Genomic DNA, 23,219 nt, shown 5'->3' with positions numbered 1-23,219 from the left:
AAATTATTTTCCTTTTCAAAAATAAACCAAAACATCTCGCGTCACCGCCGCTGTTTTATTTATCCGTTCTCCATTCGTTCGCATCACCACCTCAGAATTACTCAGACAGCGCCCCCTAGCAGCACGGAGTGTCCAAGACAAGCACGCTTTAGTTTAGTTCTTCTTCAGGACGAGGATTTAGACCCTTGATGTACGAGCTCCTCTGGGTAAGTGTGAAATGCATTAGAAATAAACAGGATGCTTTGACACTTGAAGCAGCGGCTCATGAGTATAGATCTTGGTGTCGCGGGACGACGTTAATAATGACGTTGACTCGTACAAAATGATGTGGAGAGGATTTCACACTCGACGTATGCTATAGGCTACCGTCTAGTGAATTTTAATAGTGATCGAGTAATACAATACTTCTGTTCAACTGTGTTTGAGATAATATTAACCAGGGTTGCCAGATTTCATCGCCTCCACAAAAAAGACCTGTAACTACCCCAACAATCCAGGAATTGGAAAAGGGTGACATATTTTCCTCTTTTACATCAACCTTTGCTTGGCTGTACTTCATGCATCTCTGATATACAGACATTATCCACTCAATAATCCCCCTTACAAGATAAATGATTCTATAAGTCATACACACAGGGGCGGACTTGGGCTCCCAGAAGCCAAGGGCCCCCCAAAAATGCAAATTATTTAGATTTTTAATTATTCATGCTAATTAAAGTATGCTGAAAATGTAAATGTTGATGTTAAATCACTGAAATGAGGGCCCCATTCCTATATTTTGCCTCGGGCCCTTGGCTAAATCATTAAATCGTCCCCTGCATACACAAACTGCCTGCACTTACACTTTGTCTTTGTTTGTGGAAATGTATTAAATTAAATTCTGATAATTTACTATAAAACAAGATCTTGTTGGTTGCAGAGAATTCTTAAACTAGCCCAATCTGGCAACCCTGACATTAACTGTCCTCTCCGCTACTCCTCCCCGGAGCATGGGGCAGCGTGACTCCTGCCCCAGTGAGCCTTTATTTATTAGCGCTTGTTGCAGTTTCCATGTTTGACCACTAGGTGCAATAATTACTCTGTGGAGCTGAATGGAGCAGAGAGCAGTGTGTGTGCTGCACCACTGTTACACAACATCTAGAAAGTATCAGGAAATCAACACACTGTAAAATAATGAGGTTATTTACATCGTCGCTGACTCAAAAGAAGTCCTAACTAGGACGGTTAATGAAGTTGAAAGTTTGTTGAACTGCTGATACGGATACGCCTACGGACAAGCCGCTACAGGTATTGGGAATAAGAGTGGTGAGAGAATGACTGACGCACAGTTTTTGGGGTTTCCAGATGATATTATCATCACCGTGGGGACACGGGCCTCCAGGTTTAGTGGTTAGCACATTTGCCTCACACTTCCGGGCTTGCATCTTCTTCCTGTGCTTCAGCGGTTTACTCCGACTTCCTCCCCCAGTCCAAAGACATGCTCTGTGGACTGATTGGCATTTCCAAATTGTCAGTAGTGTGTGTGTGTGTGTGTGTGTGTGTGTGTGTGTGTGTGTGTGTGTGTGTGTGAGAGATTGCGCCTTGTGATGGGTTGGCACGCCACGCTGGGTGTTCCCTGCCTTGGTCCCCGAGTTCCCTGGGATGTGGGCCTGGCGGTAATATGGCCAACAAAATGTTTAGTAACGAATTTCACTCAAGGCCAGATTTTATGACTGTGTCGCAAGCCTACGTATCAAATTCAGCTTTCCTGCCAGTAAATAGCTCGACCCATGTATTTCCTCTGCACAACCCTGCCACCACTCCCTTCCTGGAGCGTCACTCTGTGGCCGACAGCTGGCACCTTGATGATGATGGTAAATTTCATCACCTTTTAGCACTGTAGGAGGTTGGCTATATGATACAGCAGGAACTTCCAAAGAAATTCCGTCGGGTGACTGAAGACGTGCTGATGGATTGCCTAGCTGCATGAAGGCCTGAATTAGACAATTGTGATCCAAACGTGTGTGTGTGTGTGTGTGTGTGTGTGTGTGTGTGTGTGTGCAGGGGTGTTGTCTTGATTTTATATCTTGGCGAGGACCATACTGTATGTCCCCACAAGGACATGAAAGTTTTGATCTAAAAGAGCTGAAAAGTTTCCTGAGGTTAAGGTTAGGGTTCGATTCAGGAGCAGCGTGACCTTAATTATCTGTTTTAATTATTATATCAATGGAAGGCCCTTACAAACAGTGTGTGTGTGTGTGTGTGTGTGTGTGTGTGTGTGTGTGTGTGTGTGTGTGTGTGTGTGTGTACAAATGAAATAACTTGAGTAACTGAATCCAGATTATTTACATTCATCCAGCTGAACGATTCAGAATAAACTGGAACGTGTTCCTCGTTACACTTCGACATTGGAAACAGGTTTTGTTTCGTTGTTTCGGGCTTCACGTCTCTCTCCGGCGCCTGGCATCATTACACGTCTCCTAATTCGGTTGTTCTGGCTATAAATAAAACAGTTTGATGATAACGATGTTTATTGCTTAAAAGCTAAATATCTGTTTTTGTTTTTTTTGTTTCTACAGAGCCTTGCAGAAGCACTGTAGATACCCTTTGGTGTTTTTTTTCCTGTTTTGTTGCATTACAACCTGGAGCTAAAATGGATTTTTATTTATTTATTTATTTACTTATTTATTGGGGGGGGGGGGGGTGATTTACACACAACATGCCTAGCCACATCTAGCCACTGGGGTTTTTTGCCCATTCTTCAATGCAAAACTGTCATGCCACAGATTTCCAGACTGAGGACTTTGACTAGGCCATTCCAAGACATTTAAATATGTCCCTTTAAGCCACTCCAGTGTAACCTCCATCCCAGTCTCAAATCTCTGGCAGACTTGAGAATTGTCCTGTATTTAGATTTCCAGTCCTCGCCAATCCCCACAGGGTGGGAAGGGTGTGGTGTTCTCTGGGTGATGAGAAGTGTTGGGTTCGCACCAAAAAGTTCAATTTCATTTTCATTTCACCAGAGACCCTTATTCCATGTGTGTGGAGAGTCAAGAACATGTTTTCTTTTTTCTTTTTTTTCCTCTAAGCAATGGCTTTTTTTCTGGCCACTTTACCATAAAGCCCAGCTTTGTGAGGGTACGGCTTAAACTGGTCCTATTCACAGACCCTCTCATCTCCGCTGTGGATCTTTGCAGCTCCTTCAGTGTCTTTGTTGAATCTCTGATTAATGCCTTCCTTGCGTGCCTGGTCTGTGAGTTTTGGCGGGCGTGGCCTTCTCTTGTCAGGCTTATAGTGGTGCCATAATGGATTATAATGGATTTTCTCTGTGCAATGTTGAGAGTTTTGGATACCCAACCCTAATCTATTCTTTTTCTGTGACCTGTTTGGTGAGCTCTTTGGTCTTCATGTCACTTGCTTAGTGGTGCTGAAGACTCCAGGGCTTTTCAGATCTATACTGACAGGTCATGTGACACTCTGATTGCAAACACACACAGGTGACTTCCGAAGTTAATTGGTTGGACCAGATCTTAATTATGGGTTTCATACCACCTCAAAGGGCGTGAAAACATTCACACACACACACACAACTTTTCAGTCTCGTAGGTCCATTACAAAACAGGATAAACGCCAAGAGGGGGTGAATACTTTTGCAAGGCACTGTACATGACTGAAGAAAGTAATTGAACAGAGTAGAGAGATAAGATCTTCGATGCAATGTTTTCTCCCTTTATTTAGTTTAGTTTTTAGATGTGCTTTCGTTATCTTTCTATATGATCTTCTTATGTTGTTTTCCACCTCTATTCCTGCATCTGAGGTGGAACCCGTATGTTCTCTCCGCCCTGTCCCTGATGAAAGGCTGCAGCCGGGACATTTGTCTTCTGGAGTTAATGAGTACAGGAATTACATAGAACTGAATGATCTAAAAAGCTTCACATATTTCCTGTTTATAGTCTTTGTAAAGAAACAAGGCCATGCGTGACAGTCCTTAAGGTTCTTGGACAAAACAACTTCCAGGAATTCGTACCTCCCGCGTCAATACAAGGGAGGTACAAAATAAAGTGAGATTTATCACGAAGGAAATGTTCAACATGTTTGTACAGACGTCGCACAGAGAGAATTCAATTCAGTGTTGTGTGTGTAGCGCGTTTAACAGTGGACATTGTCCCAGAGCAGCGGTACAGAAATATATACATTCAGGATATCGATTATAAACGTATGAATTTATCTCTAATGAGCAGCCAGAGGTGACGGTGGTGAGAAAAACTCCCTGAGACGATATGAGGAAGGAACCTTGAGAGGAACCAGACTCAGAAGGAAACTCGTCATCATCTGGGTGACACCGGATAGTGCGATTATAAATACATACACCCCTTCTGTAAATATGCTAATAGTGCAGTTGTGTAAGCAGGAAATTCATTACAGTTTCTACAGGAAGTCTGTTGTGTTGAACTTCTCCACTGTTCACTGATGGAGACTCGAGTGCAGAACTGTTTGTGGTAACTGTAGTGCTAAAGCTGTCACAGCATAACTGTTCATATGAACTGAGGTCCAGAGCATCTTTATGGTGTTTAAGTGGTACCAGTATAATACCAGAGGTAGCATATATAAAGTAAAAAGCAGTGGGCCTAAAATAGAACCTTGTGGAACACCAAACCTTACCTCCAGTATGCATGGAGACGTCTCCGTTTATATCTATGAACTGATAACTAATAAGACCTGAGCCAGGAGAGGACTGTTCCCTTAATGCCAACAACACTTTCTAATCTATCAAGGAGAATAGTATGATCTATAGTCTCAAAAGCTGCACTAAGGTCCAGTAACACAAGCAGCGAGACACAACCCTGATCAGAGGTCAGTAGAAGGTCGTTTACTACTTTAACTGACGCTGTCTCTGTGCTATGATGAGGTTTAAACCTTGACTCATGAATGTTATTCCTATGTAAGTACGAGCAGAGCTGCTGTGTACAACCTTTTCTGAGATCTTGGAGGTGAAGGGGAGATTTGATATCGGTCTATAGCTGGACAGGTCACAGGGGTCGAGGTCAGGTTTTTTAATCAGGGGTTTAATAACTACTAATTTAAATGATTTAGGTACATAGGAAGAACTGATTATTTTTAGAAGGGGTGTGATTACTTCTGGAATAATCTGTTTGAAGGAACCTGTAGGTAAGGGATCTAGAATACAAGCTGATCTGATAGTTATATTATTATCTCCAGGGTTAGTTATAAAACTGTCTGCTTTTATATTAATACTCAGATTTTTTTTGTGTAATATTTTCATGAGGTCCTCGCTGCTGTGTAGTGATTGTGATTGTGTGCGTGTTTCTGTGGTGGTTTTATTCCGAGTTAATTTGGCTAAAGTATTGAATAAGAATCTTCAGTTAATGTGGAGAGAGAGACTGATCTAGCAGCACTCCGAGATCGTCTGTAGTTCAGGAGGCTCTCCTTCCATGCTGTTTGAAATATTACCAGTTTGATTTGATAGCATTTACGTTCTAATAGTCGAGTGGTTTGTTTTAAGGTGTGTGTGAGTGTGTGAGTGTGTGTGTGAGTGAATGTTTTACCAGGGTGCTAGCTTTTTCTCTCTAATTATTTCTCTTTTAAGTGGCGCTATCTTATCTAGTTTGTAGCAGAACATTGAATCTAAGCATTCAGTCATCTGATCGAGTTCTCTGGGATCAGACGGTGATCCAATCATAGTTGAATCAGACGGCGACCAAATCATAGAATTCCGTCTGAACAGGGCTATTAGAAACACTTAGAAGAGCAACACATCTGTCTTCATTCCAGTGTTTATCAGAACGATCCTCCTCGTAAAAAGCTGCGTTCCAGCACACACGACACGTTCACCTCGTCTCCTGAAGTGGGGTTAGACCTCTCGCCGCTGGTCTCGCTTGTGTTCCTCTGCACTCGCTGTGTTTACACTGGCACAACGCAAGCTGCGTTTAGAGAGAGCGGAGCGTTCAGAGAGGAGAGGGGGAGTCGGATAAAGGGGAGAGGGGGAGTCGGATAAAGGAGGGAGGGGGAGTCGGATAAAGGGGGGGGAGTCGGATAAAGGGGAGAGGGGGAGTCGGATAAAGGGGAGAGGGGGAGTCGGATAAAGGGGAGAGGGGGAGTCGGATAAAGGAGAGGGGGGGAGTCGGATAAAGGGGAGGGGGGGAGTCGGATAAAGGGGGGGGGGTCGGATAAAGGAGGGGGGGGAGTCGGATAAAGGGGAGAGGGGGAGTCGGATAAAGGGGAGAGGGGGAGTCGGATAAAGGGGACAGGGGGAGTCGGATAAAGGAGAGGGGGAGTCGGATAAAGGAGGGAGGGGGGAGTCGGATAAAGGAGGGAGGGGGGAGTCGGGTAAAGGAGGGAGGGGGGGAGTCGGATAAAGGGCAGAGGGGGAGTCGGATAAAGGGGAGGGGGGGTCGGATAAAGGGGAGGGGGGGAGTCGGATAAAGGGGAAGGGGGAGTAGGATAAAGGGGAAGGGGGAGTCGGATAAAGGGGAGGGGGGGAGTCGGACAAAGGGGAGAGTTGGAGTCGGACAAAGGGGAGGGGGGGAGTCGGACAAAGGGGAAGGGGAGTCGGACAAAGGGGAAGGGGAGTCGGATAAAGGGGAGAGTTGGAGTCGGATAGAGGGGAGAGGGGGAGTCGGATAAAGGGGAGAGTTGGAGTCGGATAAAGGGGAAGGGGGGAGTCGGATAAAGGGGAGGGGGGAGTCGGATAAAGGGGAGGGGGGGAGTGGGATAAGGGGGGGGGTCGGATAAAGGGGAGAGTTGGAGTCGGATAAAGGGGGGGGGTCGGATAAAGGGGAGGGGGGGAGTCGGATAAAGGGGAGGGGGGGTCGGATAAAGGGGAGGGGGGAGTCGGATAAAGGGGAGGGGAGGGGAGTCGGATAAAGGGGAGGGGAGGGGGGTCGGATAAAGGGGAGGGGGGGAGTTGGATAAAGGGGAGGGGGGAGTCGGATAAAGGGGAGGGGGGAGTCGGATAAAGGGGAGGGGAGGGGGGGTCGGATAAAGGGGAGGGGGGGTCGGATAAAGGGGAGGGGGGAGTCGGATAAAGGGGAGAGAGGGAGTCAGAGAGCCAGCGTATTCATCTTACTGAGAGTTCACTAATGCAGGAAGTTTTCCGATCGATGGTTTACGACTCCCCTCTGCGAGGACCAGATGAAAGGATGAAAGGATGTTGCGTGTTTATATACTCAACATCACACGCTTAAAAGCGGCGTCGAGGTAAAACAGACACTTTATTTCTGACTCCATGACTGAATTAAAACGCCTTTAAATCCCACTCCATATTTTTCTACGAGTCCTGCACACAGAAACAGAAAAGCAGCTGTTTATCTTGAAACCGTGTTAAATTAAATCAGTTTTCTCTCCAACAACAACAACACTAAAAAATAAATCTCCTCATAAATATTTCAACCTCCTGCACTCCCTCCCTCGCTCCCTCCCTCCCTCCCTCGCTTCCTTCCTCCCTCGCTCCCTCACGCTTCTTCTTTTCCTTTAATTCTTCATGGACATATGACTCGTATTAAATGTCTCGAACGCGTGGCTGAGGGGCAAAGTTTTTATGCAACGTTTATGGAAGGAGTCTCCAGTGTCGGCGCTTTGTAACAGAGGATAAAGCTGTAACTTTAGCTTTTCCGATATATTCAGAAGAGGACGTGTTTATGCAGTTATTCTTTTTTTAAATTAACTTTGAGAGAGGGAATAGAGAGAGAGAGAGAGAGAGAGAGAGAGAGAGAGAGAGAGTGAGAGGGGGAATAAAGAGAGGGGGAATAGAGAGAGGAAAGAGAGAGAGAGAATAGAGAGAAAGAGGAGGAATAAAGAGAGAGAAAGAGAATAAAGAGACAGTGAGAGGGGGGATAGAGAGAGGGGGAGAGAGAGAGAGAGGGAAAAGAGAGAGGGAATAAAGAGAGAGAGAGAGTGAGAGGGGGAATAGAGAGAGGGGGAATAAAGAGAGAGGGAATAGAGAGAAAGAGGAGGAATAAAGAGAGAGAAAGAGAATAAAGAGACAGTGAGGGGGGAATAGAGAGAGGGGGAATAAAGAGAGAGGGAATAGAGAGAAAGAGGAGGAATAAAGAGAGAGAAAGAGAATAAAGAGACAGTGAGGGGGGAATAGAGAGAGGGGGAGAGAGAGAGAGAGAGGGAATAGAGAGAGGGAATAGAGAGAGGGAATAGAGAGAGAGAGGGAATAGAGAGGGAGAGGGAATAGAGAGAGGGAGAGGGAATAGAGAGAGAGAGAGAGAGAGAGGGAATAGAGAGAGAGAGGGAATAGAGAGAGGGGGAGAGAGAGAGAGAGGGAATAGAGAGAGAGAGGGAATAGAGAGAGGGGGAGAGAGAGAGAGAGGGAATAGAGAGAGGGAGAGGGAATAGAGAGAGGGGGAGAGAGAGAGAGAGGGAATAGAGAGAGGGAGAGGGAATAGAGAGAGGGAATAGAGAGAGGGAGAGGGAATAGAGAGAGGGAGAGGGAATAGAGAGAGGGGGAGAGAGAGAGAGAGGGAATAGAGAGAGGGAGAGGGAATAGAGAGAGAGAGAGAGAGAGGGAATAGAGAGAGAGAGAGGGAATAGAGAGAGGGGGAGAGAGAGAGAGAGGGAATAGAGAGAGGGAGAGGGAATAGAGAGAGAGAGAGGGAATAGAGAGAGGGAGAGAGAGAGAGGGAATAGAGAGAGGGAGAGGGAATAGAGAGAGGGAGAGGGAAGAGAGAGAGAGGGAAGAGAGAGAGGGAGAGAGAGAGAGGGAATAGAGAGAGGGAGAGGGAAGAGAGAGAGAGGGAAGAGAGAGAGGGAGAGGGAATAGAGAGAGGGAGAGGGAATAGAGAGGGAATAGAGAGAGGGGGAGAGAGAGAGAGAGGGAATAGAGAGAGGGAGAGGGAATAGAGAGAGAGAGAGAGAGAGGGAATAGAGAGAGAGAGAGGGAATAGAGAGAGGGGGAGAGAGAGGGAGAGGGAATAGAGAGAGGGAGAGGGAATAGAGAGAGAGAGAGGGAATAGAGAGAGGGAGAGAGAGAGAGGGAATAGAGAGAGGGAGAGGGAATAGAGAGAGGGAGAGGGAAGAGAGAGAGAGGGAAGAGAGAGAGGGAGAGAGAGAGAGGGAATAGAGAGAGGGAGAGGGAAGAGAGAGAGAGGGAAGAGAGAGAGGGAGAGGGAATAGAGAGAGGGAGAGGGAATAGAGAGGGAATAGAGAGAGGGAGAGGGAATAGAGAGAGGGAGAGGGAATAGAGAGAGAGAGAGAGAGGGAATAGAGAGAGGGAGAGGGAACAGAGAGAGGGAGAGGGAATAGAGAGAGAGAGAGGGAATAGAGAGAGAGAGGGAATAGAGAGAGGGAGAGGGAATAGAGAGAGGGAGAGGGAATAGAGAGAGAGAGAGGGAATAGAGAGAGAGAGAGGGAATAGAGAGAGGGAGAGGGAATAGAGAGAGGGAGAGGGAACAGAGAGAGGGAGAGGGAATAGAGAGAGAGAGAGGGAATAGAGAGAGAGAGGGAATAGAGAGAGGGAGAGGGAATAGAGAGAGGGAGAGGGAATAGAGAGAGAGAGAGGGAATAGAGAGAGAGAGGGAATAGAGAGAGAGAGAGGGAATAGAGAGAGAGAGAGGGAATAGAGAGAGAGAGAGGGAATAGAGAGAGGGAGAGGGAATAGAGAGAGAGAGAGGGAATAGAGAGAGGGGGGAGAGAGAGAGGGAGAGGGAATAGAGAGAGAGAGAGGGAATAGAGAGAGGGAATAGAGAGAGGGAGAGGGAATAGAGAGAGGGAATAGAGAGAGGGAGAGGGAATAGAGAGAGGGAGAGGGAATAGAGAGAGGGGGAGAGAGAGAGAGGGAATAGAGAGAGGGAGAGGGAATAGAGAGAGAGAGAGAAAGAGGGAATAGAGAGAGAGAGAGGGAATAGAGAGAGAGAGAGGGAATAGAGAGAGGGGAGAGAGAGAGAGAGGGAATAGAGAGAGGGAGAGGGAATAGAGAGAGAGAGAGGGAATAGAGAGAGGGAGAGAGAGAGAGGGAATAGAGAGAGGGAGAGGGAATAGAGAGAGGGAGAGGGAAGAGAGAGAGAGGGAATAGAGAGAGGGAGAGGGAATAGAGAGAGGGAGAGGGAATAGAGAGAGAGAGAGGGAATAGAGAGAGGGAGAGGGAATAGAGAGAGGGAGAGGGAAGAGAGAGAGAGGGAATAGAGAGAGGGAGAGGGAATAGAGAGAGGGAGAGGGAATAGAGAGAGAGAGAGGGAATAGAGAGAGGGAGAGGGAATAGAGAGAGGGAGAGGGAATAGAGAGAGAGAGAGGGAATAGAGAGAGAGAGAGGGAATAGAGAGAGGGAGAGGGAATAGAGAGAGGGAGAGGGAATAGAGAGGGAATAGAGAGAGGGAGAGGGAATAGAGAGAGGGAGAGGGAATAGAGAGAGGGAGAGGGAATAGAGAGGGAATAGAGAGAGAGAGGGAATAGAGAGAGGGAGAGGGAATAGAGAGAGAGAGAGGGAATAGAGAGAGGGAGAGGGAATAGAGAGAGGGAGAGGGAATAGAGAGAGGGAGAGGGAATAGGGAGAGGGAATAGAGAGAGGGAGAGGGAATAGAGAGAGGGAGAGGGAATAGAGAGAGGGAGAGGGAATAGAGAGAGAGAGGGAATAGAGAGAGGGAGAGGGAATAGAGAGAGAGAGAGGGAATAGAGAGAGAGAGAGGGAATAGAGAGAGGGAGAGGAATAGAGAGAGGGAATAGAGAGAGGGAGAGGGAATAGAGAGAGGGAGAGGGAATAGAGAGAGGGAGAGGGAATAGAGAGAGGGGGAGAGAGAGAGAGAGGGAATAGAGAGAGGGAGAGGGAATAGAGAGAGAGAGAGAGAGAGAGAGAGGGAATAGAGAGAGAGAGAGGGAATAGAGAGAGGGGGAGAGAGAGAGAGGGAATAGAGAGAGGGAGAGGGAATAGAGAGAGAGAGAGGGAATAGAGAGAGGGAGAGAGAGAGAGGGAATAGAGAGAGGGAGAGGGAATAGAGAGAGGGAGAGGGAATAGAGAGAGGGAGAGGGAATAGAGAGGGAATAGAGAGAGAGAGGGAATAGAGAGATGGAGAGGGAATAGAGAGAGGGAGAGGGAATAGAGAGAGAGAGAGGGAATAGAGAGAGGGAGAGGGAATAGAGAGAGAGAGAGGGAATAGAGAGAGGGGGGAGAGAGAGAGGGAGAGGGAATAGAGAGAGAGAGAGGGAATAGAGAGAGGGAGAGGGAATAGAGAGAGAGAGAGGGAATAGAGAGAGGGGGGAGAGAGAGAGGGAATAGAGAGAGAGAGAGAGGGAATAGAGAGAGGGAGAGGGAATAGAGAGAGAGAGAGGGAAATAGAGAGAGAGAGAGGGAATAGAGAGAGGGAGAGGGAATAGAGAGAGAGAGAGGGAATAGAGAGAGGGGGGAGAGAGAGAGGGAATAGAGAGAGAGAGAGGGAATAGAGAGAGGGAGAGGAATAGAGAGAGGGGGAGAGAGAGAGGGAATAGAGAGAGGGAGAGGGAATAGAGAGAGGGGGAGAGAGAGGGAATAGAGAGAGGGGGAGAGAGAGGAATAGAGAGAGGGGGGAGAGAGAGAGGGAATAGAGAGAGGGAGAGGGAATAGAGAGAGGGAGAGGGAATAGAGAGAGGGAGAGGGAATAGAGAGAGAGAGAGGAATAGAGAGAGGGGGGAGAGAGAGAGGGAATAGAGAGAGGGGAGAGAGAGAGGGAATAGAGAGAGGGAGAGGGAATAGAGAGAGAGAGAGGGAATAGAGAGAGAGAGAGAGGGAATAGAGAGAGAGAGAGAGGGAATAGAGAGAGAGAGAGAGGGAATAGAGAGAGGGGGGAGAGAGAGAGGGAATAGAGAGAGAGAGAGGGAATAGAGAGAGAGAGAGAGGGAATAGAGAGAGGGGGGAGAGAGAGGGAATAGAGAGAGGGAGAGGGAATAGAGAGAGGGGGACAGAGAGGGAATAGAGAGAGGGGGAGAGAGAGGGAATAGAGAGAGGGAGAGGGAATAGAGAGAGGGGGAGAGAGAGAGGGAGAGGGAATAGAGAGAGGGGGAGAGAGAGAGGGAGAGGGAATAGAGAGAGAGGGAATAGAGAGAGAGAGAGGGAATAGAGAGAGGGAGAGGGAATAGAGAGAGGGAGAGGGAATAGAGAGAGGGGAGAGAGAGAGGGAGAGGGAATAGAGAGAGAGGGAATAGAGAGAGAGAGAGGGAATAGAGAGAGGGAGAGGGAATAGAGAGAGGGGGAGAGAGAGAGGGAATAGAGAGAGAGAGAGGGAATAGAGAGAGGGAGAGGGAATAGAGAGAGGGGGAGGGAATAGAGAGAGGGGGAGAGAGAGGGAATAGAGAGAGGGAGAGGGAATAGAGAGAGGGGGAGAGAGAGAGGGAGAGGGAATAGAGAGAGGGGGAGAGAGAGAGGGAGAGGGAATAGAGAGAGAGGGAATAGAGAGAGAGAGAGGGAATAGAGAGAGGGAGAGGGAATAGAGAGAGGGAGAGGGAATAGAGAGAGGGGGAGAGAGAGAGGGAATAGAGAGAGGGAGAGGGAATAGAGAGAGGGGAGAGAGAGAGGAGAGGGAATAGAGAGAGAGGGAATAGAGAGAGAGAGAGGAATAGAGAGAGGGAGAGGGAATAGAGAGAGGGAGAGGGAATAGAGAGAGGGGGAGAGAGAGAGGGAGAGGGAATAGAGAGAGAGGGAATAGAGAGAGAGAGAGGGAATAGAGAGAGGGAGAGGGAATAGAGAGAGGGGAGAGAGAGAGGGAATAGAGAGAGAGAGAGGGAATAGAGAGAGGGAGAGGGAATAGAGAGAGGGGGAGGGAATAGAGAGAGGGGGAGAGAGAGAGGGAATAGAGAGAGGGAGAGGGAATAGAGAGAGAGAGAGGGAATAGAGAGAGGGGGGAGAGAGAGAGGGAATAGAGAGAGGGGGAGAGAGGGAATAGAGAGAGGGAGAGGGAATAGAGAGAGATTGGTGAAGAAACGAGTGTTTATAGCTGCTGTAATGTAAGTGAGAACAGGAAGTAACTAATTTCTCAAACATTTAATGTAACTATAGACGGATAAACGTATGTTGTTGTTGTTGTTGTTGTTGTTTAATAAATAAATTGTAATTGTTGGTACATTGCTGTGGTGTAAGAGGAATAAAACTCTCCGGGGAGAATACTCCTCTTCCGGGTGGTAACAGTAACTCCGCCCCATCACACACTTATTCGGGTTTGTATTAGTTCTTACTTCTAGTTATCTTCTCCTTTATAGGAATAAAAGCCCATAGGAGGAGGACGGATCCGGGATCGGAGGAGGCTTGTTTAGAGTTTTGGGCTGCTGCCAGTAAAAATAAGAGACTTACAAAGACGAAAGTCTAAAGTCTTAAAAAACAAAAGGATAAGTCTTTATTTGCCATGCACTCATGAAGTAAAAAAACAAAAAACCATGGTGTGGTATTGTGCTGAGATTCTTAACTGATGACGCTGAGGAAGATCTTGGCCAGGGTCATAACTATCTCATCCAACATTTATAACATCATAACATCTGTCATAGCTCCCTGCTGAACCGGGTCAGGTTTTTTTAAAGAAGAAAAGGAGCTGAGACATGCCTCGGAGATATGCGAGAACTTTCTGGAAGATGGAGGAAAACGATAGGTCAAATAAATGTCCTGGATGGACTCCAGAACTCCACCAGACTGCAGAAGGAACTCAAACATGCAGCGTTAATGTAAAAATCCGTGCTGCAGAACCATTGAAGTCGAGGGAATCCGAGAACGTTCAAGAACTGTCTTACAAAGGAGATGTTTATTTATTTTATATTCTGGAATGGGATTCTCTCACAGGGTGATGTTTTAAAAACCGACTTTCCAGCAAGTGTTCCATCGTTTTGGACGATTTTACCTTCTACACAAACCTCTCTGTAGAGGACGCTGCAAAAATAAATACCTTAGCATGCAAAAATATCTCCTGCAGAAACCTAGCTAAACTGAGGTCAGGGTTCTCATCAGTTTTATTTGTATAGAAATGTGTGTGTGTGTGTGTGTGTGTGTGTGTGTGTGTGTGTGTGTGTGTGTATATATAATAAATATATTAAGCAGATCAATGATCTGCTTAATATATTTAGATAGATTTAGATTAGATAATCTATTAGATAGATTTAGATAGATGAAATATGGATAAATTCCCCCATGTTGGCGATAGCTGATATATTTTTCTTTTCTAATAATGTAATATTGCACGTTTCTTCATTTCTTAAGTAAATGAATGATCTGCTGATTGGCTCCGGTAATGTCTCGTCTGTTTAATGATCCGTCAGAAACTGAGGGAAAAGTCAGACTTGTGTGAAAGCACAGGAACGTGAGCTCACGTGTCGTTTCTGTCTCCGCTCTCACCTACAGGAACAGAGAACGTGATTAATGCGTGTAAGGAGCTCGGGATTCAGCACCTGGTCTACACCAGCAGTATGGAGGTGGTCGGACCCAACGTGAAGGGAGACAATTTCATCAGGTGGGTGTGTTCTGATCACATTAATACTCCGCTCGTTAGAGCTAAATGACCGGGACACGGTGTGGAGGAGTGATGCGGCCCGGATAATCCGAATTATCCAGCACACGTTTCTGAGAACAGCACGTCACCGAGTGTTCTATTCCCCTTACACCACCACAACCCTAACCCTAACTCTTACACCACCACAACCCTAACTCTAACCCTACCCCTAACTCTAACCCTACCCCTAACTCTAACCCTAACCCTAACTCTTACACCACCACAACCCTAACTCTAACCCTACCCCTAATCCCAACCCCTTACACCACCACAACCCTAACTCTACCCCTAACTCTAACCCTACCCCTAACTCTAACCCTAACCCTAACTCTTACACCACCACAACCCTAACCCTACCCCTAACCCCAACCCCTTACACCACCACAACCCTAACCCTACCCCTAACTCTAACCCTACCCCTAACTCTTACACCACCACAACCCTAACCCTACCCCTAACTCTAACCCTAACCCTAACTCTTACACCACCACAACCCTAACTCTAACCCTACCCCTAATCCCAACCCCTTACACCACCACAACCCTAACTCTACCCCTAACTCTAACCCTACCCCTAACTCTAACCCTAACCCTAACTCTTACACCACCACAACCCTAACCCTACCCCTAACCCCAACCCCTTACACCACCACAACCCTAACCCTACCCCTAACTCTAACCCTACCCCTAACTCTTACACCACCACAACCCTAACCCTACCCCTAACTCTAACCCTACCCCTAACTCTTACACCACCACAACCCTACCCCTAACCCTAACCCTACCCCTAACTCTAACCCTACCCCTAACTCTTACACCACCACAACCCTAACCCTACCCCTAACTCTTACACCACCACAACCCTAACTCTAACCCTACCCCTAACTCTAACCCTACCCCTACCCCTAACCCTAACCCTAACCCTACCCCTAACTCTAACCCTACCCCTAACTCTTACACCACCACAACCCTAACCCTATCCCTAAACCCTAACCCTACCCCTAACTCTAACCCTAATCCTAATCCTTTCCAATTACAATGTTTCATTCATTACACTTTTTATCACTTGCATTACAGCAGCTATGAACATTCAATCCTTCTCCAACCTTTCTTTATTCTCCTATGTCTCTCTCCCTCCATCTCCCTCCATCTCCCTCTTCCTATTTAATTCTCCATGGACACATGACTCGAATTAAACATCTGGAGCATGTGGCTGAGGAGAGCAACAGATGTATGAAAATGTGCTGGCGAGCGCATGGGCTCTGCTTTTAATTCAATTCAGTTTTTTTTTATCTGTATAGCGCTTTTTACAATAGACATCGTCTCAAAGCAGCTTTACAGAAATATCAACACGGTGTACAGATATTAAAGGTGCGAATTTATCCCAACTGAGCGAGACACTGAGTGGCGACGGTGGTGAGGAAAAACTCCCTAAGATGTTTTAAGCGGAAGAAACCTTGAGAGGAACCCGACTCAGAAGGGAACCCGTCCTCATCTGGGTAACAACAGATAGTGTGAAAAAGTTCATTATGGATTTATATGAAGTCTGTATGGCCTTAGGAGCAGCCGTAGTCCCAGCAGTCTGGAATTGGAGTAGATTTGAGCTCCATCCAGAGGCAGAGAGGATCAGGATCTCTAGTATCTCCATAAAATCGTGTGGGGCTCGACAGAAGGAGAGAGGGAGAGAAAAGATGATTAGGACTGTGCTTAGAGTAACAGAAAGTCTAGTCAGGATAGGCTTGAGTAAACAAATACGTTTTAAGTCTAGACTTAAACACTGAGACGGTGTCTGAGTCCCGAACACTAATAGGAAGACTGTTCCATAACTGTGGGGCTCTATGAGAGAAAGCTCTCCCCCTGCTGTGGCCTTCACTATTCCAGGTACCAGCAGATAGCCTGCATCCTTTGATCTGAGTAGGCGTGGCGGATCATAGAAAACAAAAAGGACGCTTAGATACTGTGGCGTGAGACCGTTTAGTGCTTTATAGGCTAATAAAAGTATTTTATAGTTAATGTGGGATTTCACTGGGAGACAATGCAGTGTGGATAATGTTGGTGTGATGTGGTCGTATCTTCTGGTTCTAGTTAGGACTCTAGCAGCTGCATTCTGGACTAACTGGAAGTTTGTTTATGCCTCTACTGGAACATCCAGACAGTAAGGCATTACAGTAATCTAATCTAGAGGTGACGAAAGCATGAACTAGTATTTCCGCATCATGTAGTGACAATATATTTCTTATCTTAGAAATATTCCTGAGATGAAAGAAGACTATCCTAGTAATATTATCTACATGAGCATCAAATGATAGACTGGAGTCAATAATCACTCCAAGGTCTTTAACTGCTGCACATGATGAAACAGAAAGACCATCCAGAGTAACCATGTGATCAGAAAGATTACTTCTAGCTACACGTGGTCCTAGTAATAGTATTTCTGTTTTATCAGAATTAAGTAAGAGGAAGTTAATTAGAATCCAACGTCTAATGTCCTTTACACATTCCTCAACTTTACTAAGCTGCTGTCTGTCCTCTGGCTTCGCTGAAACATGCAGCTGTGCATCATCAGCATAGCAGTGGAAGATAATTCCATGCTTACGAATCTGAGATAATCAGGCAACAGAACAAGGCAACTGTGTGATTTAGCTCCTACATCAACACAGCTGAAGTACAAACACAGGACGTGCTGTATTTTCATTAGGGGGATTAGAGTTCATTCAGCTACAGGAGCGTTAGTGAGGTTGAGGTCAGGTGCTGATGTTGATGTGAGGAGACTCCAGTTCATCCCAAAGGTGTTCAGTGAGGTTGAGGTCAGGGATCTGTGCAGGACGCTCGAGATCTTCCACCTTTTTCCAGCCTTCACACACCACGTCTTCATGGAGCTCTCACTTCCTGTGCACTGTGTCTCTCGCTGGAACAGTGTTTGGACCTCTTAATTCCAGTGAAGGGAAAGTGTACATAACTCTACAGCGTACAGAAACGTTCTATACAACTGTGTGCTTCAGACTTTTGGAGAAGAACCCCATATGGGTGTGATGGTCAGGGGTGCACATACTTTTGGCCGTATAGTGTATATAAGTATATACACAGCGCTGTTGAATTCTGCATTTATATTAATATATACAAATGAAATGTATTTAAAAGATGGTTGCTGTGGTGAAGGTTTGTGTCAGGAGACGTTTATGGAAGGAGTCTCCAGTGTCAGTGCTGTGTAGCAGTCAGAGGGATGCTGCTGGATTTCCCACATTACACCGTCATTAATGATTTAAAGTCAGAATGTCGAAGCTTCCTGAATAGCACACTGTGAGGTAAACAGGATGCGTTCCAGCTTCCTGTTTGTCTCCTCGGTGTGTGCGAGTGCGTATAAACACTAACTGTCCCGACCGTCTCTTTCACACAGGGGAGACGAGGACACGCCGTATAACGTGTGTCACGACATGCCGTATCCCAGGAGTAAAGCAGAGGCAGAGAAACTGGTGCTGAAAGCCAACGGTACCAAGGTACTGTGTCCTCTCTCGCTCTCGTTCTCTCTCTCTCTCTCGCTCTCGTTCTCTCTCTCTCTCTCTCTCTCTCGTTCTCTCTCTCTCTCTCTCTCGCTCTCTCTCTCTTGTTCTCTCTCTCTCTCTCTCGCTCTCTCTCTCTTGTTCTCTCTCTCTCTTGTTCTCTCTCTCTCTCTCTCTCTCGCTCTCTCTCTCTTGTTCTCTCTCTCTCTCTTTCTCTCGTTCTCTCTCTCTCTCTCTCTCTATCTCGTTCTCTCTCTCTCTCTCTCTCTATCTCGTTCTCTCTCTCTCTCTCTCTCGCTCTCTCTCTCTTGTTCTCTCTCTCTCTCTCTCGCTCTCTCTCTCTTGTTCTCTCTTTCTCTCGTTCTCTCTCTCTCTCGTTCTCTCTCTCTCTCTTTATCTCGTTCTCTCTCTCTCTCTCGCTCTCTCTCTCTTGTTCTCTCTCTCTCTTGTTCTCTCTCTCTCTTGTTCTCTCTCTCTCTCTCTCGCTCTCTCTCTCTTGTTCTCTCTCTCTCTCTTTCTCTCGTTCTCTCTCTCTCGTTCTCTCTCTCTCTCTCTCTCTATCTCGTTCTCTCTCTCTCTCTCTCGCTCTCTCTCTCTTGTTCTCTCTCTCGCTCTCGTTCTCTCTCTCTCTCTGTCTCTCTCGTCCTCACTCACTCACTCACTCACTCACTCACACACACACACACACACACACACACACACACACACACATACACACACACACACACTAGTTTTCCTGTAGTACGAGTAAAAATGAAAATGTATAAAAATTAGATCGCAAATGCATAACAATACCTCACTTTCACCTCACTATATGGCAGAGCTGTAAAAGAGTGGGAATGACCACGCCCACCCGTTTATACAAACACTCTGACCACACCCACATGTTTCTACAGAAGCATCAGCCACGGCATGTTTCTTTGTACACTCTGACCTTTCCCTGCAGATGCTTTGACCACGCCCACCTTTCCCTGCAGATGCTTTGACCACGCCCACCTTTCCCTGCAGATGCTTTGACCACATCTTGTTTCTACATACACCCTGACCACTCCCATATACACCTTGGTCACTCCCACAAACAGTCCAATTATGTCTGTCTCCGCCCACAGATATTTGACCACACCCACCTGGTCAGTCACTCTGACCACGCCCACAAGCACTCTGACCCCACAGACTGAAGATCTGACATCCATAGGCACTTTGGCCACTCCCACAGACACTTTGGCCAATCCGCTTTAACCGACTTGAAATTTGACTGCACTCACCTGCTGTTACAGACACTCTGACCACGCCCACCTGCGGTTATATCTGTGTTTACCCACCCACAACATTTCCAACAGTCTCCCCTTAGAATAAATAAAGTCATTTGAAATGTTATTTTTAATCTCCGGAGAAAAATAAAACAACAAAAAAAACAAGAAGAATTTCACCTCTACAGCAGTGATGTCATCAACAGGAAAAACACCACCAGCAGCATATCGTTCACCTGACATCAGTATTTCACTGGATTATCTCAACGCAACTGCACATAGGCATGGACACACACACACACACACACACACACACACACACACACACACACACACACGCACACACACGCGCGCGTGTGAGAAAAACAAACATTACATCAGAAATTACAGCATATTGTTCATCTGACATCAATATTTCATTATACTGGATTATCTCCACAGCACGTAGACATGAAAACACACACGCGCACACACACGCACACACACACGCACACACACACGCACACACACACGCACACGGCTGAATCTGTTTGAATGTCAATGATGCAAACCAAGAAGAATTTTTCGTTGTTGTTTTCACGCTCTGCTCTTTTTCCACCCAGTGTGTCCGTGTTCAACTTTATTTCACGCCTCGCTTTCTTTCTTTCTTTCTTTCTTTCTTTCTTTCTTTTTTACACAGGTTAGAGAGTTATCCTGATTTCAAACCTGAATTCTAGGATTTAAAAACCATTTGAGAAAGAATAACACATTTGTTTGCACTGTAAACAGATTTTCTATTGCCTCTGCTTGACAAACAAACCGAATAAATGTGAAGGCATCACTCAAGTGCTCCAGCTGATCGCGTCTCCAGTTGTGAGATTATAGCCACGCCCCCCGAGTACCACATGAGAGAGATGCGATTGCATTTCAGTGCAACACGACTGCAACACGGTGATGAAAGTTAAACACCATCACCACAGTGCAAGCAGTGTTTACACATTACTATAATACTACTCCGGAGGAATTCGTAGTTCTGCAAGCAGTCTGAACCTTTTACAAGCCCAGTTCCAAAAAAGTTGGGACAGTATGGGTAAATGCTAATAAAAACAAAGAGGAGTGATGTGTCAATGTACTCTGACTTGTATTTAAAGAAAACACGTATAAAGACGAGGGATTTGATGTTTTATGTAATCAACTGCATCGTTTTTTCAAGATGAACATTTATTTTGAAATCGATGCATGCAACACATTCCAAAATAGTTGGGACAGGGGTAGTTCAGGTCTTAGAACGCTGTGAGAAGTTGAAATAAGAAGGTGATGTGAGACAGGTGAGGAAATCGTCTAATCATGGTATATAACGAGCGTCCAGAAAAGGCCGAGTCCTTCAAGAGCGAGGACGGGTCGAGTCTCATCGATCTGCCCACAGATGCTTTGCTTGTATTTTCTCATTTGTAAGATGCTTTGGATAAAAGCATCTGCTAAATGAATAAATGTAAATGTAGATGCGTCGGTGAATAATCCAGCTCTTTGAGAAGAACATTCCCCAAAGACACATCAGGATTTTGGGTGTTTTATTAAAAGAAAAGCTGATGTTACAAGGCGGTAAACAGTCGACTGTCCCAACTTTTTCGGAATTGGGGATGTACATTTGTGTGTGTATAACCGGCGGTTTCGAGAATCCTTGGCGGTGTGTGTTTACGAAAGACAACACCGTCTACGTTGCGAAGTGACGTGACATTTTTAAACAGGTTGTGGTTTAGGTGAAGTATAATATGACTCATTCGGTCATGTTCTCTCCATAACGAGGTGCGTTTCTCGTAAATAAGAAACTTCTCGCAGTAACAACATGCTGGCGGGGAATTTCTTTTTCTTGCATGGCATTACTGCACTTCTGTGCAACAGGACTAGGCCTAGCATGTTCTGTTTTCTTGATAAAACGTGCATGGGTGGAGATTGGAGCGAGTCCTCCGTATTCCTCACGTCCCTGATGCGAACCAAAACATTCCAAACTCACATCATAATGTGAGATAATAAAAACCACGAGCCTGCTGTCATCGAGTCTTAACGCGGTTATATAAAGTGGTTATATAATTAGCTGTCTGCACCCCAAGGCACGGATTTTCAACACGCCGTCCGTCCGACAGCGTTATTCATCACCACTCTTTTAATAAACAAAAAACTGATTACGGAGTTCGCATTTCTCCTGCGAGAGACACACTGTCTCTCCGTGTAACCGCGTCGCACTACATACCTCACAGCGAGGGTCAGTCCTGAGTTCTGAACTGTGGTTGGTCAGGAGGTGTTGATTAATTCTCTATAACGGCAGCTCTGACAAAAGCGCAGCTGCACATCACATGTTTATATTTACGTTATCGTTTCTATAGCAACAGCTCGTTCACAGGGACGTGTACGCTCAGACGCTCCGCTAATAATAAACGGTTTAAAAAAAAAAGTGTGTGTGTGTGTGTGTAGTGATCGATCCAGGAAAGAGACGTTTATATAACATGTAGGGAAGGAGTCTCCAGTGTCAGCGCTTCGTAACAGTCAGAGGTAAAAGCTGTAACTTTTCCCACAACGTTTCTGACATCTTCAGGACGGAGGAGTTTACACTGCTTTGCGGTTTCTCGGAAACACCACGTAACAAGCTGCGTAAAAGAGAGAGAAGCCAGCGAGGAACGAGGGTTTATATTAAACATAGTGACGGAATGTGGTATAAGAGGAATAAAACACTCAGGGACGTGCTGTTGGAGGAAAACACACACACACACACACACACACACACACACACACACACACACACACACACACACCGTGTTAGTTAGGGACTTGTTTTTATTCCTTTCCTGTTTGTTTCTCTGAGTGCAGGTAGCAGGCGGCGCGTCGCTCTACACGTGCGCTCTGCGTCCCACGGGGATTTACGGTGAAAACCACCAGCTGATGAAGGACTTCTACATGATGGGTGTTCGTACAGGCGGCTGGCTCATTAAAGGAGCTCCACAGGACACCGAGCACGGGCGCGTTTACGCAGGTATACGAGTATAAAGTTTAACCAAACGTTCACGATCCTACGCTAACCCCAGATCAACCAAGGTGTGGCTAGGCTAGACAGGCTACCTGTTTAGCATCACTCGAACCCCTCCTTTTATCTGTGTTTATAGATAACCTGATACGAGAGTCAGAAACCACATCAGAGTCAACACGAGGCGTTTGAAGCGAGTGTGTGACGATGATGTAGTCTTTAATTTATTTATTCATTTTCATATGGTTCATTTACATATGATTCATTTACTAATTTGCTTCTCTTTAAATCCAGTTATAGACTGTGACATTACAAAGGTCTTTCCAGATTATTACTTGCTACACTGTATGAGATAACCCCAGTAAAACTGCCTGAATTCTAGAATATAATTTGTTCACCATGTTAGGTTTAAATCCTCTAAAAACAGATTCGCAATTCAATAACATTACTCTGTTCCAGTTCACATCCTTCAAAGCACTGGCATGTTCCACTTACTCTCACAATCCTCCAAACTCCCACACCCAAAGTCTCCATAAACAAATGAGACAGCAGTGTATCCTACAAAAACCGAACGTTGTCCACAAAGTGAAAACAACTCGGAGAGTAAACTGGACTAACCAACAAAATTACCAAGACTGATAAACAGTCTGCACGGAATAATAAATATAATGTCCTTACCTTTTAATGACTTGTAACAAATAATCTAACAGTGTAGCACGTAAAGCCGAGGAGATAACACTAATAAAATTATATAAACAGAAACTCTAACCCGGTCAGAGCAGCAAAACAGAGAAGCACATTAATACAGAAGTACATTTTAAGAGGAGTAAGTCCACAAAATCTAGGTTGAGTAATGCAATGGCGATATCTTCAATAAGAATCTGAATTCTGTGGAGCTGGAAGGCCGAGTGCAAAAATAAAAATAAAAGAAAAAGCCTCCGCTGTGTAGGTGATGCAGTTCACCCCGATATCAAGAGTTTAACATAGTCTCCTGCTTCCTCCGCTGAAATAAAGTCCTTCTGGACACCGTT

General features: G+C 46.0%; 1 protein-coding gene across 2 annotated transcripts in view; it reads left to right on the top strand.

Moving 5' to 3' along the window:
- hsd3b7 (hydroxy-delta-5-steroid dehydrogenase, 3 beta- and steroid delta-isomerase) overlaps positions 1 to 23,219 on the top strand; it is a 55,923-nt gene that overhangs the window by 27,720 nt on the left and 4,984 nt on the right. For both annotated transcript variants that reach the window (XM_053619034.1, XM_053619043.1), the window contains 3 exons: positions 14,294 to 14,402; positions 17,838 to 17,937; positions 22,035 to 22,197. In XM_053619034.1, coding sequence (XP_053475009.1) covers positions 14,294 to 14,402; positions 17,838 to 17,937; positions 22,035 to 22,197 — 372 coding nt within the window. The remainder of the gene's footprint in view (positions 1 to 14,293; positions 14,403 to 17,837; positions 17,938 to 22,034; positions 22,198 to 23,219) is intronic.

Source organism: Ictalurus furcatus, chromosome 2 (genome assembly GCF_023375685.1).
Source record: "Ictalurus furcatus strain D&B chromosome 2, Billie_1.0, whole genome shotgun sequence".
Lineage (NCBI taxonomy): Eukaryota > Metazoa > Chordata > Actinopteri > Siluriformes > Ictaluridae > Ictalurus > Ictalurus furcatus.
This window is presented reverse-complemented; position numbering and strand designations above follow the sequence as displayed.